Genomic DNA, 16,272 nt, shown 5'->3' with positions numbered 1-16,272 from the left:
AATTTTAATGAAAATTCCCTTTAAAAAGTCAGAGTTTAATTTACATTTTCCTTATCCACAGTCTCAACAAGAAAAGAAAGTCTTCAATCACACAACGTGACAAAAGGTAATCCTGAATCAACTTTGTAAATATTCAAATGCTAAATTGGAGGTGAGGTGTCTAAATTATGCTTGCACTTAATATTAACACTAAAATTTTTTAAAGCAACGAAGTCTAGCATTTATACACTTCTGCTAATGGCAGAGGAAGTGGACAGGTGGGAAACCTAGCAGGAGATTTACATTTCCATGGAAAACTAGAAAGAAGAAATCTGAACTATTAACAACATAATCATTCAATAAAATATTCCAGTACATACCAGAAGATAAATTTCTCTTTTACAAAAGACTTTCATAATATGAATTATAAGGTCAAAAATGATATAGCAGTAAAAAAAAAATAGAGCTGACAATTATTTTATGTATTACATAAATATAACCATTATCATAAATAAAGTTTTTTTTTAAAGTTGGCCTTTAAATTAAGTCCACCTAGACAAAACGTGTTTTGTAGAGGGAAAATGCCAGCATGTGCACAGCAGGAAGATGTCCTTCACCTAAAATGAGAATGACCTATTTCGGTGATATTGACTATCAAAAAACTATAAATACATGTTATAACTGAATTATATAGCCTAGGTGATATAATTTTGAACAAATGTAATTAATTCAAAATGTAATGGGATTTAAATATTTTAAATTTTAAGATGCTAAGTAAACATGTCACAATTGAACAATTGTTTTCAACATTGTAAATATATGGAATTCCAGTGTGGGGGGAGGGGAAATCAGTGTTGTATTTTCACTGGTTCCTTCTTTCTGCTTACTGTATTATGGATGCCCCAAATGGCAGGACTTACCTAGACATATAACTTAGACATATAGTTATCAGTAATTTAGACATATAATTCTCAGTAATATTAGAGGGTAAAATTTACAATAAGAGCAAACCAAATTTATAGAAGCATATAGGGGCATAAATTTTATATTTCAACTTTCTTAACTTTTAGAATATGGCTTAGCAACTTTTAAAATAATTAACCAGAAGAATAAGAAAATTCCAGTTACTTAAAAAAACTCTTTGGTACATCCTTTCCTATTATTTGTTCATTTAATCCTCACAACAGGCCCAATTATCATGCCCAAATTAAAGATGAGGTAGGTGCAATGAGGGAGGTCTAAAATCCCAGAATGTTTAGATGGTAGAGACAGGATTTGGTCCAAAGACTTAAGAGTTGAACTCATTCATTTACATTTCACTACCCCATCACACTATGGCACACATTGGAGAAGCTTTCTACCAATCAGAGCAGCCCAAAGGTAAAATGTAAATGTACTCAACTTTGTCCCCAAGTGAGTAGTCTGTTCAAACTATAACTTGAGGGCTGTACAAGGCATTTAGGCTTTGGATAGACAGTCCTTTCTTACCCCAATCTGGAGCCCATCATTTCCAAGGTCTTCATATTATGAATACACAAAACAAGGTATTATAAGTAAAAGCACAAGACTAACCCTGAGCTAGTTGAGAACACAGGCACATTCTTATTCATTCCTTCATTCAACAGATGTTCATTGTATTTCAATAAATGTTTGTTGTATTCCTTTTAAGTTTCCATTTTTTAGCCAGTGAAAGTATTTTTAAAGGAAAAAATGACATGCTATTTTGTAATTTTATACGTGAGGCATGTGGTCGTAATATCACTAAAATCGTAAGTGTCTCAAATGAAAAAAATTTTATTGGTATTAACTAACTTTGGTAATTTGTAACCCTTGGGTTTATATTAGAAACTCTACAAGTCTCAAAATAAATCATGTAATGCAGATTCATTTAAAAATTTATATATCAAGTCCAGCCCTTTAAATTAGACTAATGGGACAGTAGCTACACTTGGGGTGAATATTCCATAATGTATAAACCTGTCAAATCACCAAATTATATACCTGAAACTTCTGTAAAATTATGTCAACCATATTTAAAAAAAAGAAGTTAGACTAATATAGTACAAAGTAAGTGTTATGAAATTTTTTTTTTTTTTTTTTTTTTTTTTTTACTTTTCAAGAAGTTAGCATTTCTGTTATAGTATTTGGGACAAACATCTCACTTTATATTTTTGTCCTATATACACACACTTTAATGTAAAACAATACTACTTTGAAGAATGATGGTTTCTCATTGAAACTAATAGACAAATGGTTATGAAAAATTAAACTAATTTTGCATGTAGTTTATTAAGGTTTAGTTATTTGTCCTTATAATTTTTGAAAGGAAAATAATTCTCAAGGATACATTTTATGGAATTGAAAATTTAAACAAATATTTAGATTAATTACATAATACAAAGTATTTTTACTCAAGTCAGCTATAATTAGAATTGAATCAAGATCCTTAATTTAACAAAGATCCTACTGATTTTAGTATTTTAAAAGTGTAAATATGTTGTGACATCTACAATGATTAATAGCTTTTCTGATATTTCACATAAAAATAATCAATATATTCAAAGACCCATGTTCTCAGGCAATAGTTATATTCTTTCATTAACTCTTTTTTTAAAAGTCTTTATTTATTCATGAGAGACACAGAGAAAGAGAGGCAAGACACAGGCAGAGGGAGGAGCAGGCTCCATACAGGGAGCCCTATGGGGGAACTCCATCCCAGGTCTCCAGGATCCCACCCTAGGCCGAAGACAGGTGTTAAATCACTGAGCCACCCAGGGATCCTCTTTTCATTAACTCTTAATAAGAAAGTCAAAAGATGTTAGATTCTTTCATGTGGTCCATCAACGTATAATTTCTTTGCATTTTATCTAAGTTAAACAAAACTTATTTTCTTTTATTTTTAGCAGAAAAACCTGCAAGAGTATCAAGTAAGTACTGCTTGTATTGAAGATAAATTCTCTTTGGCATGCAGTATAAATCTCCAGCTAAAATTCATAAAATATTTATATTTTTAATGTGTTCAGAGATTGAGTCACTTCATACTAAACCTTCTGACAGGAATTTAACTTTTAAAATTAGTTATGTTGAAACTTAAAAAACTATGTTATTTGAAATGATGAGTTGGAACAAATACTTTTCATGTTCTCAAGCCTGAAGATTAAAGTGACTTGCATTCAAATACATAATTTTTTCAGCAATTTAAGTAGAATGAAATAAAATAATCTTGTTTCTGCCTTAAACCTTCAATCACTAAAGATTTGCTACAGAGCACATATGGTTGAGCGATCATGTTTTATTCGCTGATGTTTTTCAATGTTCATTAACTTAAATATAATTGTATATCTGAGAAGAATAACAGAGTTAGGAATGGATCTAAGCTTTAGGTTGTAAACAGACAAAACTCTCAGAAAATACCCTCTAAAATATCAATATCTAGACACACATAGGCATTCTAAATATACAGGATACGACTTTAATTTTCCATAAGCTCCTAAAATTCTGGGAAATAGAACTTTCCCTCCCATGTTTTCTGATTTTAAAAAACCATCATTTTAAATCAGTTCTGTCTAGTGCAAAATCATGTGAACAACACATGTAATTTTAAATTTTCTAGTAGATACATTAAAAGGGTCAGGAGAAACATGTTAAAATAATTTCAATGTTTATTTAACTCTCTATATAAATATTATTTCTGCATGTATCAATTCAGAAATATATTGATATTTACACTATTTTTTAATTGTGTGTGTGATTTACACTTATAGCACATTTCAGTTGGTACTAGTCACATTTCAGTAGCCCAAATCCTCATGTGGTTAGTAGCTACTGCATTGGATGGAACAGATCTCAATATCTATTGAGTGCTTCCATTGTGCCCATCACATAGTGAGTATTGATGACCCACAAGACAAACATTAAATGTGGTACTTGCCACATATCTCATTCAACACTCCTTGACTGCAAATAATAGAACCCCACATGAACTTGCTTCAGGGATTTCAAAAAGGAAAGTAATTACAAGGGTACAGAATTGTCTCATGGATGCAAGGGCAAAGCTCCCACTTGATCCTCAGGAAAGCCCTCTGAAACCATCCCACTCTACACTCTTCCCCTACACCCACAGGTAGTCAGGGTACACTTAGTGAAGGAGGTGATTCCAGAATTTGTACTTGGAAGAATAGTTTGCTTTGAATGACTGGAAAAAGATGGAAATGATATGAAGAAAAACTCATTTCTCCTGTCTCTTATTCACTCTGACAGAAGTATCATGCTCCCAGAACTTCCTACACTAGATGTATGGTTGGTTGGTTGGTTGGTTGGTTGGTTGGTTGGTTGGTTGGTTTCCACACCAAGAAATTATCTGTGATGCCAGCTAGGTGTCACACAATGTCAGTCACTTCTGACACTACCCTGGACTTAGCACAGCACAGTTTAAGGGCTCAGTCCTACAAGCCTGCTTCCTACCTCAGTTGCCAACCATAAGTGGTAGGTCCCAAGTTACTCACAATTTCTGTCCAAGATGGCTAGAAATTAGAGGTTCTCATCACTTCTTCCTTTGGATTCATTTGCTGGAACAGCTTATGGAATGTAGAGAATCGCTACTACATTTACTAGTTTATTATATAATAAAGGATATTATAAAGGATACAGATGAACAGCCAGATGAAGAGGTACATCGGGCAAGGTCTGAAAGGGTCCGAAACACAGGAACATCTGTCCCTGTGGAGTTGGGGTGAGCCATTTTCCTTGTATGTAGGTGTGTTTACCAACCCAGAAGTTCCCTGAACCCTGTACCTCTGAGATTTTTTTTATGGAGGCTTTATTACATAGGCATGATTGATCATTATCTCAATCTCCAGCCCCCTTCCCCTTTCTGGAGGATGGGAAGTGGAACTGAAAGTTCCAGCTTCTAATCACAGCTTGGACTTTTGGGTGACCAACCCCCATCCAGGAGCCCACCAAGCATTGCCTCATCAGAACAAAAACCCTTCCATCACCCAGGAGATTTAGAAATCTTGTACCAGAGACAAAGGGTAGAAACCAATATATATATTTTCTATTATTTCAAAGTTGGTGACCAAAAAAGCATGGTGTATAGAGGCCATCAGAAGAAGAGTTGGCTGACGTTAAGGGCTAGTGTCAGAAAGCAGTGGAGATAAGGCCTCTATGAGGTACAGATCCTGCAGGCCAAAGGACTTAAGACTTACTGCCACAGGAAATTGTGGGTTAATTTATCAAAGGGAGGAAAGTGGAGGGAATTGTTGGGAAGAAATAGGGGTAAATAGAAAGTAAATAAGAAATAATAATACTAATGGAAAAGAGAAAAAGTGTGACCAGAAAAAAAAAATGTCTACTCTTTCTTATGGATCATAGGAAATAAATATCCAAGAACATCATGAGACGATACATTTTAATCAATTGGTTGCTGCACACATGGAGATCATATTCTCCATAGCATATAATTTTTTGTCATACCTTTTTGGAGGCAATCATCAAAAACTTCCAATATTTATCAAATAAAACATACTGAAGATAATTTAAACTGAAGATTCATCACTCTTTTTCTGAACCCTTTTCAACATTATGTACATGTGCATTTATTTTTGTTCAGATTTCTTATTTATCTTTCAGTCCTTTGTCTTTCATAAAGGAGGTTTGCAAATAGCTTTTGCTTTAAACATATTGCTCCCTTCCTCCCTTGTGCCTGCTTCTCTTGTCCTCTGGACAGGATCAGATCCTCTACTTGTGACAGGCTGGTTTGTCTGCTTTGGTATGGGATGCACAGAGACTGTCCTTCACTCCCAGGTTTTTTGGCTGGGAAGGAAGAGAACGTTAATATGTGGGAAAGGATCCATATAAAACAAGAGAGGTACCGCTTCCTAAATTCTGATTCACTCTGATTGAGATGCTTACAACCGTCTGCATGGACTGGATTTTCAAATATCTGAGGTTTTATTATAGGGATGAAAAAGATACTGATAAGAATCAGCAACACATGAACATCTCTCTACTGCATCAGTGAAAAGTAACATTGCAAAATCAAATTTTCCATGATTCCTGGAAGATTGTGGTTTAATTGACGCCTGTGTCTGCAGGTCTATTTTTTAAAGGATGAGCTTTCTGATTCTAAATGTTCACTTCATTTTCATTCTGTATTTTTTTTCTAGCTATGGTAAATATATAATAAATAATTTGCTTTTCATGGAATTGAGAGGAAGACACCAAGGGATGTTAGATTGTATTATATTTAAGATCCATTACCTTAAAAATTAACAGCAAAATGAACATATTTTTGAATTTTAAATAGCACAGCCATTTGCTATTAATATTTTAAGTCTTCAGAGAATTTTTTTCTGGAAAATAAAAACTGTACATCCAAAAACATTACTCCCCAGGAAGTTGCCCAAAGGCAAAACATAAAATAAAACAGAAGAATGAAAACATACATTATTAAAAGGCAAAAGGTGCCAAGGGAAGACTAGCACCTAGAGGAATTGCGAGGCTCTTGACATAGCTAAGGCGTTGACAATGTATTTATAACAATGGGTGTGGAGTACCAAGGAAAAAGATTTTATAGAAACCTATAGTTTTTTCATTTTTACTGTTTGGTAGTCAATATTTAAGTAAAGATAGATTGGCTTTCCCCATAAAATAAGTATTTTTTTTAAGATTGCATTTATTGGAGAGAGAGAGACTCCTTTTGAAAGAATATAATTAAACATAACTAAAGTATATCATTTGTCATAATAAAAGTGTAACCTATTTTGTATTGATTATATGTCCCGGCACTGAAAATTTTCAAGAATTTCAAAAAGCCAGAGTTTACTACTAATAAGCATGTAATTCTCATTTGAAAGAATATTTAACTTTTTAAGACAAACTACTAATGAGTCTGTGAATTATAAAATTATAATCTAGTGGCAAAAAGAACTATTTTTCATAAATTCTTAAACACGAAAAAAGTATGCTTTGCTTTATGTTGATATTGTCTATAATTCCCTTTTATAAATAATTAAATTGATGATCTTTTCCAAAATGATTGAACTCAACTAATGGCTAATTTATGTCTAAGTCAATTTATTCATGTCATCTCAGACTAATTTAGTTGATTTTTTTCTAATTTTGTCACATGGTAGTCTCTCAGGCATATCAAATTATAGGATGTATCCTGATATTTTGCTGCTAATGTTATGTTCTCAGATTCATTGGAGTTTTACTGTATTATAAGTTATTCATGTTCACTGCTGTATAGTATATTACTTTGTGAATATACATATTTTAATCTATTCTAATATCAATAGATATTTTCTAGTCTCTACCTTTCTCCTTTACTAATATAAGAATATAAGGCAGTAGTTTTAAATGCTACCTCAGCAGCATCCCATAAGCTTTTATATGGAGTATTTTCCTTATTGTTCAGTTGCACATGTACTTTAATTCCATTGTAATAAATTCTTCAGTATTTTACATGGAAGTTTTAGAACCTATTTTTAAATTTCTAAACCTGTGAGAATTATAAAGATCATCCTCTTTTAATCATCTTCTAGTTTAATTGTGTAGTGGTGAAAGAAAATGGTCTACTCTCTAAAATGTGTTGAGCTCTGCCTTATGAACAAATAGATTATTAGTTTTAGTAAATATTCTATATGACATTGAGAGTAATGTGCATTTTCTAATGGCCGGGAGTGTGATTCTCTATTGATTGAGTCAAGCTTCATTGCTTTTAAATTAGCCTGTATCTTCATTAATTTTTTGAATGTTAGAAGTATCAGTAATTGAATAAACTATATTGAAATCTCCCACTGATGGAAAATTATCAGTTTAACCCTGTAGTCCCTGTAGTGTTATCAAATTTTATATTAGGAACTGTTTTATAAGTTCCATACATGCTTAATTGTATCTTTCTGGTGAATTCAACATTTATCTTTTTATGATAACTTCTATATTCCATATAATGATCTTTTTGTAAGTAAAATGACCTTACAATTATCCCAGCTTTCTTTTGGTTAGCATCTTATCAGAATTTTTTTACAAACATTTATTTATGTCTTCTAATGACAGTCTGTTTCAGATATGTCCTTAGTAAATAACATAAAGCTAAAATTTACTTTTTACTTTACCCAGTACAATGGCCTTCACTTTTAATCTGATGAACTTTAACTACTTACCATTCGTTGTGATTATTATTTTAGGTCTAATTTTTACCATCTAAGTTCTTGTTTTATATTTCTCATGCCCTCTCAACATTTCTTTATATTTTTTCTTGTCTTTTACAAATTGAATATTTTTCTCTATGAATAAATAGTCTTTAAAAATTTTTTAAAAAAATATTTTCCTCTAAATGTGTTTTTATTTTTTCATTTTCTAGCCTCTACTTATTTGGAAAGACTATACTCTATTTCTCTTACTTTGGAGGTAGCCCTTGACATTTTACTATTCTTTTTAAAGAATAAAATTACTATACAACACCACTTCTAAACAAGAGAGGGATGTTAGAACATTTAAATTTCATCACATCCAATGCTGATTTACAAGCTCATCTTGTTCAATATTTTAATTCTAACCTTTCGAAGAATCTGAATGTCAAATTGTGTTAGTAGTAATTCTTCCGTCAATATGTGTCTATCTTCCCCTACAGGTTTCTCAGTTTCATTGTTCTTGCGTCTCTGACTTGGCTTCTACTTCTTTCTTTTCCAGCAGCACCTTCTTTACAAGTGTCTTGAGCAAAGACTTATTAGTGAAAGCATTCTCAGTTTTTATTTATCTGACACTGTCTTTAAATCATCCTCATTCCTGAAAGCCTGTTGCTAGGCACAAAATTTAGGTCACTGGTTAGCACTTTGTGCACTTTGGTTACATTATTTCACTGTTTTGTTTTTCATCCTCCACAAAGGCAGGGAATTCTGTTACCAATCGAATTGTCATTCCTTCCTATGTGATGTATCTTTTCTTTTTCTTCTTTAAATATTTTCTCTTTGCCTTTGATTCATGCAGGTTCACTATAGTTTATGGAGTGAGAGCTACTTTATACTGTGAAATTCCTCCAGGACATGTGGAATTATTTTTTTCTTTTTTCTTTTTTTATAAATTTATTTTTTATTGGTGTTCAATTTACCAACATACAGAATAACACCCAGTGTTCATCCCATCAAGTGCCTCCCTCAGTGCCCGTCACCCAGTCACCCCCACCCCCCACCCTCCTCCCCTTCCACCACCCCTAGTTCGTTTCCCAGAGTTAGGAGTCTTTATGTTCTGTCTCCCTTTCTGATATTTCCCACACATTTCTTCTCCCTTCCCTTATATTCCCTTTCACTATTATTTATATTCCCCAAATGAATGAGAACATATAATGTTTGTCCTTCTCTGATTGACTTACTTCACTCAGCGAATTATTTTTTTCTTTTACTAGTTTGGAGAATTGATAGCCATTATTTCTTCTAATACTATCACTTTGTTTTTTTCCTTCTGCTGATTATGAATATGTTAGGTATACTCACCTTTTTTTCTTTCAAATTTTTCAGTTTCTCATTTCTCTCTGCTGTATTTAGTGTAATTTGATCGGTTTTAACATATGTTTGCTGATTATTTCTTCAGCTCTATATAATGGTATTTAACTTATCCAGTGAGATTTTATATTATTTATATTTTTATTATAATAGTTATTTTTCAAGTCTTACTGGTTATGTTCATAATCTCCTATTGCTTGACCCGATTTTAGAATTCATACTTTATTTCTTAAAACATTTCATATGTATGTTAAAGTTTGAGCATAAAAATTCCAGTATCTGAAGTACTTTCTTATGTAAAGGTGTTGTTTATTGTTTCTTCAGACTCTTCTTCATGATGGTTTTTTAATTTCTGTAATTGGAACTTTGATTGTGAGCTCATACTCCTTTTGTCTAAACAAATCCTTCTTTCTCTCTGTTTTCCCTGTCCTGCTCAACTTTTATTCCACTCTTAGCAGTTTCTTACCATTTGTGGGGTCCTGTTCTAGAAGTGAACCCTGGCTCATGGGTTTCCCAAGGTCACAGGGTTCCTGACAGTACCTGCACTCAGACCTCATGGTGAACCCCTTATGCTCACCTGCTCTTGAACTGGGCAAAGCCCTCCCAGTTTCAGCAGATGATCTCAAGTTGTCATTACTTGCTTTTCAGAAAATACCTATTGGCTGTTTGGGGGTTCTGGGATGTCTCTCAGACTCCCCATTGTCTCTCTGTGCTTTTCCTTCTACAAACACTAATGCTTGGCAGATTTTGACTATTTGTTTGTTCAAATCCACATGTGTTTTAGGGCTCATTTCATTTTGTTATGAATATTGTCCATGGGTTTCATTATCTCTTTTTACAAGGGGATTTGGAAGAGATTGAAATACTGTGTTTTTGCCACCTTCCCAGAATCCACGGAGGCAGTTAGTTATATTTTCATCCCCACCCTGGCACAGCTTCTATGACCTCACTTTACTCCTTGCACACTTAGTCTCTGAGTTCCAGTTTTAATATAAACACTTGTCCACAGGATGACCTACTCTTTCATGTATCAGCAGGTTTTCTTCTTCCCCTCTCAGGGCAGGAGGAAGATTCTGGAGGGTTCCTTTATGCCCTCTGAGCCCAGCACTGCAACAAAAAGTATGATTTTGTCATTAATATTGTCTATCACGTTATCAGCAGCCTAACAATCCAATAGTTGCTTTTTTAATGTTATCCATGAATCTTGTTTTAATAAGACACGTGGGATATTATTGGAGATCACCTGCTGGAATGGAGTGCTGATGAATATTAACATCAATGTAGTTTTTGTTAAGAACAAATTAGCACTAAATTCATGATAGAAATATAAAAATCATCATCAGATAGTGGCTGATGCCAGGGAAACTGGCCTAAAAACTGAAAAATTGGGAAAGCTTCATAACATCTCCGTGCTTGGTAGCCTTATTTTTGAAATGTGGATAATAATAATATTACCTCATAGAAATTTGAGGGAGATTAAGTAAGACAAAATAGTAGGTACATAAATAATAACTGGAGTCCAATAAGCGATTATTAATTGGCATCCATGAGGGTGGTGATGATAATGATGGGGACGGAAATGACTACGGCATGCTGTGCTACTTTTCCTAGTTAGGAACAGGTTTCACTCATTAAGCTTTGTGTCAAACTGGAGAAATGGTAAGATACAATCATGTGAGAGAAAACATCTTATTCATTTTGGGGTGGTTTAAAACAATCCTACTTTTTAGAGGAAGGGTGATTATCCTCATGGAAACTTTGCTTCAGGAGAAAAAAAAATGGAGCAGTAACTTGGTTGAAGCCTTCTAAATAGGTACCAGCTGCCGTGCTTACCTTCTCTAATCGCTCCCCCTGCTAGCCTCAGAGAGCGTCTGTGTATAAGGCACATTTGGTCAAATATTGTCATTGTCGATGATTAGTCTTTGGGTCCCAGCAATGTGACCTCATTCATTTATTGGTGATGTTAAGTTGTCCTGACATTGCCCTCAAGACAGTTTTGTCTTCTCCTCAGAGTGACAGGACAGACACTCAGAGGGAATTGCATACCTTTATTGAACACCCTTGGCTTTACTGTGTGCACAATTCCAAATGTGAACTGTCTGCATTCTTTATTACCCCCTGAGGTCAGTCTTCAAGAATTCTGTGGCTATTGCTCAGCGTAGCAGTAAATTTTCTTTAAAACTCGGGATCATTTTAAATAATAGTATAGAAGAAGCATTCAGATTTAAAAACTAAAAGAAACAGGCTATCGACTGCTTTTTTGAACCACCATGTATTCTTCTGATTTCTTGAAAAACTGTTGACTCCTAGAATGTAATATTCCACCAAACCATTTACACATAATTCAGCAAATCAACTGAGAAAATATTTTAAAGCCTTTGGGATGTCTATAGAGACAAAGTGATGCAGTGAATTAGATAAAATAAGAGGAGCAAAAATGGAAAAAAAATCCATATGCAAAGTTATTTTGTGTCGATGCTTTAGGATTCCAGCTGTTTACCTATGAGTATTTCTTGAATCTCTGGCACAAATCAGAACAGATTGCTGGTAGAAATGAACATGCAGTAACTGCTGGTACACATGCATGCATTATTTAGGTACTTTTTATTTATTTATCATGTTTGCTAAGAGTACACAGAGCAAGCTGGGCACTACACAGGAAATTTTATCTTTAAAAACAAGAAAAATAAAGTTCACAATCTAGGCCATCGATATGGTTTCCCTGAAAATGTTCTTCCCTCCACATTACATACTCTTTTAACCTTTCCCATTATTTTACCCACTCCCATGCTCCCATGCTCAGATGAGGAAGCATTGCTTCTCACCCAAGATTTATCACTCCATGTTCTCCTTGACTCTATCCCTTCTTGCCTCCCATGATCCTGGCCCCCTCCATCCCTCCATCCTGCATCTTCAGTTCTCGCTCTAAGAAGCCCTTCTCCCTTCACCTACAATATCTTCCAACTGCTCTTTCACATGCAATTTTCCTTGCTCTTTTTGCTTCCTGAGGTCATGGTACTTTTGCTTTCATTTACAATCACACTTCTGAGGTAAGTCTCCCACCAATTCTTCAGGCAACCTGAGCATTGCCGTCCAACATTTTCCTCAAATACCACACTTGAAGCTCAGCCCAGATGTCCTGATTGCTGGGCAATCACTTCTTCTCTTCTCCTCACCTCTCCTTCTTCTCACTTCTTCCTCTCTGATGCACTCAACATTGTTGGTCTCATGTCCTTTTTGAAATGTTTTCCTCTCTTGGTTGTCATAATATCAGACTCCTTTTTTCGGTATGAGCATATTTGCTCAGTATGGGTTTCTGCTGCTCTTTCTTTTTCCAGAGGATTAGTTCTTCCAGTCTCAGCTCTCTTTCCTCCTCTTAGCACTTTTTCTCAATGGGGGCATCCCACCTTGTTGTCCACCTCTTTATGGCGAAGGCCTCAAATTGTTCTGAAGCCTAACCTGACTTATCAGCTCTGGCCCCACATTTTTCAACTCCCAGCTTCACCTTTTGTCTGCATAGGTTTATGACTGACCTTCCTATTATATCCCTCTTTTCTCGCTTATCCCTTGACCCCAGCAAATGCTAAAAAGAAATGACGTGTGATTTCCATTCTTCAGTTACTTAGACATAAAACTTCAAATTCTACTTTGACTAATCACTATGCTTTGTCTATGGCTCTAACTCAGTGCCAAGTCATGCTAGCATGTACTATTTCTCCTCTGAACCATTATAGTGACTTTCCAGAAGGTCCCTTTCTGGTTTCTGCCATTCCTCCATGTCATGTCTACTAAATAGATTAAGTTTTCCAAAACTTCAGATTGATTAGACCATTTATATAATAGGTATTCAATATTTCCTCACGGCAAATTTAGACTACATTCTACATTTCTTAGCCTGAGGGTCTAAAGCCTCTATGATCCAGTCTTAAACTACATTTTAAATCCTTTTTCTATAACCATTGTTTATACTAATAGGAGATAACAAACCAATTCAAGTTTCCATGTTTCTTACTTTCCTCCATCCTTTGACCCTGTCATTCTTTTTTCTTGGATTTTTCTTCCCATTTCCAGCCATATGATCCTTCACAGCCCATCTCCAGTTCATCATGACTCTCCAAGGTCCATCTCCCATAGGATAGCTTCCAGAAAATTTCTTTGATCTCCGTTTGAGGAAGTGACCATACCACCACTGAAAACACCTTACACTTATTTTGACGATTGTCGTATACTACATTGCAACTCATAGTATCTTTTATTTGTTTGGATACTGGTCCATTTTCTCTATGACTACAAATTACTTCTTTTGCATTTTCTTTTGGTTCTTCCAAAGAACATGGCAAAGTGCTCTGAAAATAGAGATAAGAAAGTTTAGTTGAAAGAGTGTCTAGAAGTTCTAGAAAATTAGCTTTATACCTCCTTTTAATACTTTAAAAATGCATTGCTTAACACGGTTTAAATCCCCTGTTCTCTTGTAAAATGAGGATGTTCCACCTGTTTCTTAGTGAATTGTAAGACTTAAGTGAAAACATATGTAAAGTACCTAGTGGAGCACCTGCACAGAAAAAAAAAGCTCATTGTAGCTACTATTATTGTTGCTGAAAGAGTAACTATTTTCTAAATGAATAAATTGCAAGAAAACTTTAAGGTAATATTCACTTTGGAAAATTAAACTGATCGTTTTTAAAGTCTGCCTTAATTTTGACATTTTTATATTATTTTTTCTTTATTCAGTATTTTTTTTCTGTGCTATTTTCAATTACAGATTAGCGTTCTTTCAAAGAATTTTGCTCTTACATACATTGCTCTTATTTACTTTAATTCCCCTAGAAAATGTTTGTTATTTTGGGCCTTTTTTTTTTAAGTTTTGAATTTTTAACATAAAGGGTGATATTAGTTTCAGGTGTACCATATGTTGATTCAACAATTTGATACATTATTCAGTGCTCATCATGATAAGTGCACTCTTTTTTTTTTTTTTTTTAAGATTTATGTATTTATCTGAGAGAGAGAGAAAGAATGGAAGAGCTCCTGTGAGTAGACAGAGAGGCAGAGGGAGAGAATCGTCAGGCAGATTCCCCACTGAGCATGGAGCTGGACTTGGGGCTTGATCTCAGGACTCTGAGATAATGACCTGAGCCAAAACCAAGAGTCGGATGCTTAACTGAATGAGTCACCCAGGCACCTCTCATCATGATAAGTGTACTCTTAATTCCCATCCCTTCTTTCACCCATCCCTCAATCTCCTCTCTGGTAACCAGCAGTTTGTTCTCTATAGTTAAGAGTCCATTTCTCAGTTTGTCTCTTTCTCTTTTTTTGTTCCCTTTTGCTCATTTGTTTTGTTTCTTAACTTTCTTTCTCTCTTGCTCATTCCTTTTGTTTCATTTGTTTTGAAACCACTTGGTATTTGTCTTTCTCTGACATTTCATTTAGCATCATATTCTCTAGCTTTATCCGTGCTGTTGTAAATAGCAAGGTTTCATTCCTTTTTATGGCTGAATAACATTCCATTACATATATATGTATACCACCTTTTCTCTATCCATTCATCTATCAATAGTCACTTGGGCTGCTTCCATAATTTAGTTATTGTAAATAATGCTGCATCTATTGAAAAGATCACATGGGTGGGTTTTTTTTTGTTGTTGTTTTTTTTTAAGATTTTATTTATTTATTCATGAGAGACACACACACAGAGAGAGAGAGAGAGAGAGAGGCAGAGACACAGGCAGAGGGAGAAGCAGGCTCCATGCAGGGAGCCCGACGTGGGACTCAATCCCGGGTCTCCAGGATAAGGCCCTGGGCTGATGGCAGTGCTAAACCGCTGAGCCACCCAGGCTGCCTGATCATATGATTTTTATCTTTGCTCTTATTGATGTGGTGTATCAAGTTGACTGATTTGTGAATATTGAACCATCCTTGAGTTTCTGGGAATAAACCCCACCTTGATTGTGGTGAAAAAAATTTTTAATGAATTGTTGGATTCGGTTTGCTAGTATTGTTTGTTTGTTTGCTAGTATTTTGTTGAGGATTTTTGCATTAGATTAGTATTGGTCTGTAGTTCTCTTTATTTTGTGGTGTCTTTAACTGGTGATAGTATCAGGGTAATACCGGCTTCATAAAATGAATTTGGAAATTTTCTTTTCTATGTTTTTGGAATAGTTCAAGAATATTAGGTATTAACTCTTTTTAAAAATGTTTGGTAGAATTCACCTGTGAAGCTGTTTGGTCTTGGACTATTGGTTATTGGGAGTTTTTTGATTACTGATTCAATTTCAGATATTTTTATATTGTAAACATATAAGATACATCATAAAATATGAATGATGAATCATACCCTTTATATAAAGAACAATCTGAGATTCCAACAACCTTTAAAAACCACTGTAAATATGTTTCTAATGAGTTAATATGACTGTGTGTGATAATGATGTTAAATTAATTCCAGTTATCCAAATTTAGGGGGGATGCTTTTAATATAGAAAAAAGAAGAGAGAGAAAAAGAGAGAAAGCAAGGAAAAAAACAAACAAGAAGTTGATATCTAACCCTAAATCTAAAATGTTTACATTTATTGTAATTTCAAATTAGTGTAAAATATTTCTTTTAATGCAAAACTAGCATTAGTTAATTGGCAAATGGTTGCTATTGTTGTGATAATTTTTCCATAAAATAAAAAGGTAGGTGGATTTACAACGAGTATTTCCTTTGTAACAATTCTTATTTTAAAGAATCTAGCTTTGCTTTGTCTGTGTCCTGCTTATATCTGACATTATTTTACTTGTTTCTGTG

At 34.2% G+C, this 16,272-nt stretch overlaps 1 protein-coding gene across 1 annotated transcript in view; it reads left to right on the top strand.

Annotated features, from left to right (window-relative positions):
- Window positions 1–16,272, top strand: part of TRDN (triadin) — a 360,587-nt gene that overhangs the window by 332,101 nt on the left and 12,214 nt on the right. The window contains exons 35-36 of the mRNA NM_001389217.1: window positions 62–106; window positions 2,883–2,906. Coding sequence (NP_001376146.1) covers window positions 62–106; window positions 2,883–2,906 — 69 coding nt within the window. The remainder of the gene's footprint in view (window positions 1–61; window positions 107–2,882; window positions 2,907–16,272) is intronic.

The sequence above is a fragment of the Canis lupus genome, chromosome 1 (genome assembly GCF_011100685.1).
Source record: "Canis lupus familiaris isolate Mischka breed German Shepherd chromosome 1, alternate assembly UU_Cfam_GSD_1.0, whole genome shotgun sequence".
Taxonomy (NCBI): Eukaryota; Metazoa; Chordata; class Mammalia; order Carnivora; family Canidae; genus Canis; species Canis lupus.
This window is presented reverse-complemented; position numbering and strand designations above follow the sequence as displayed.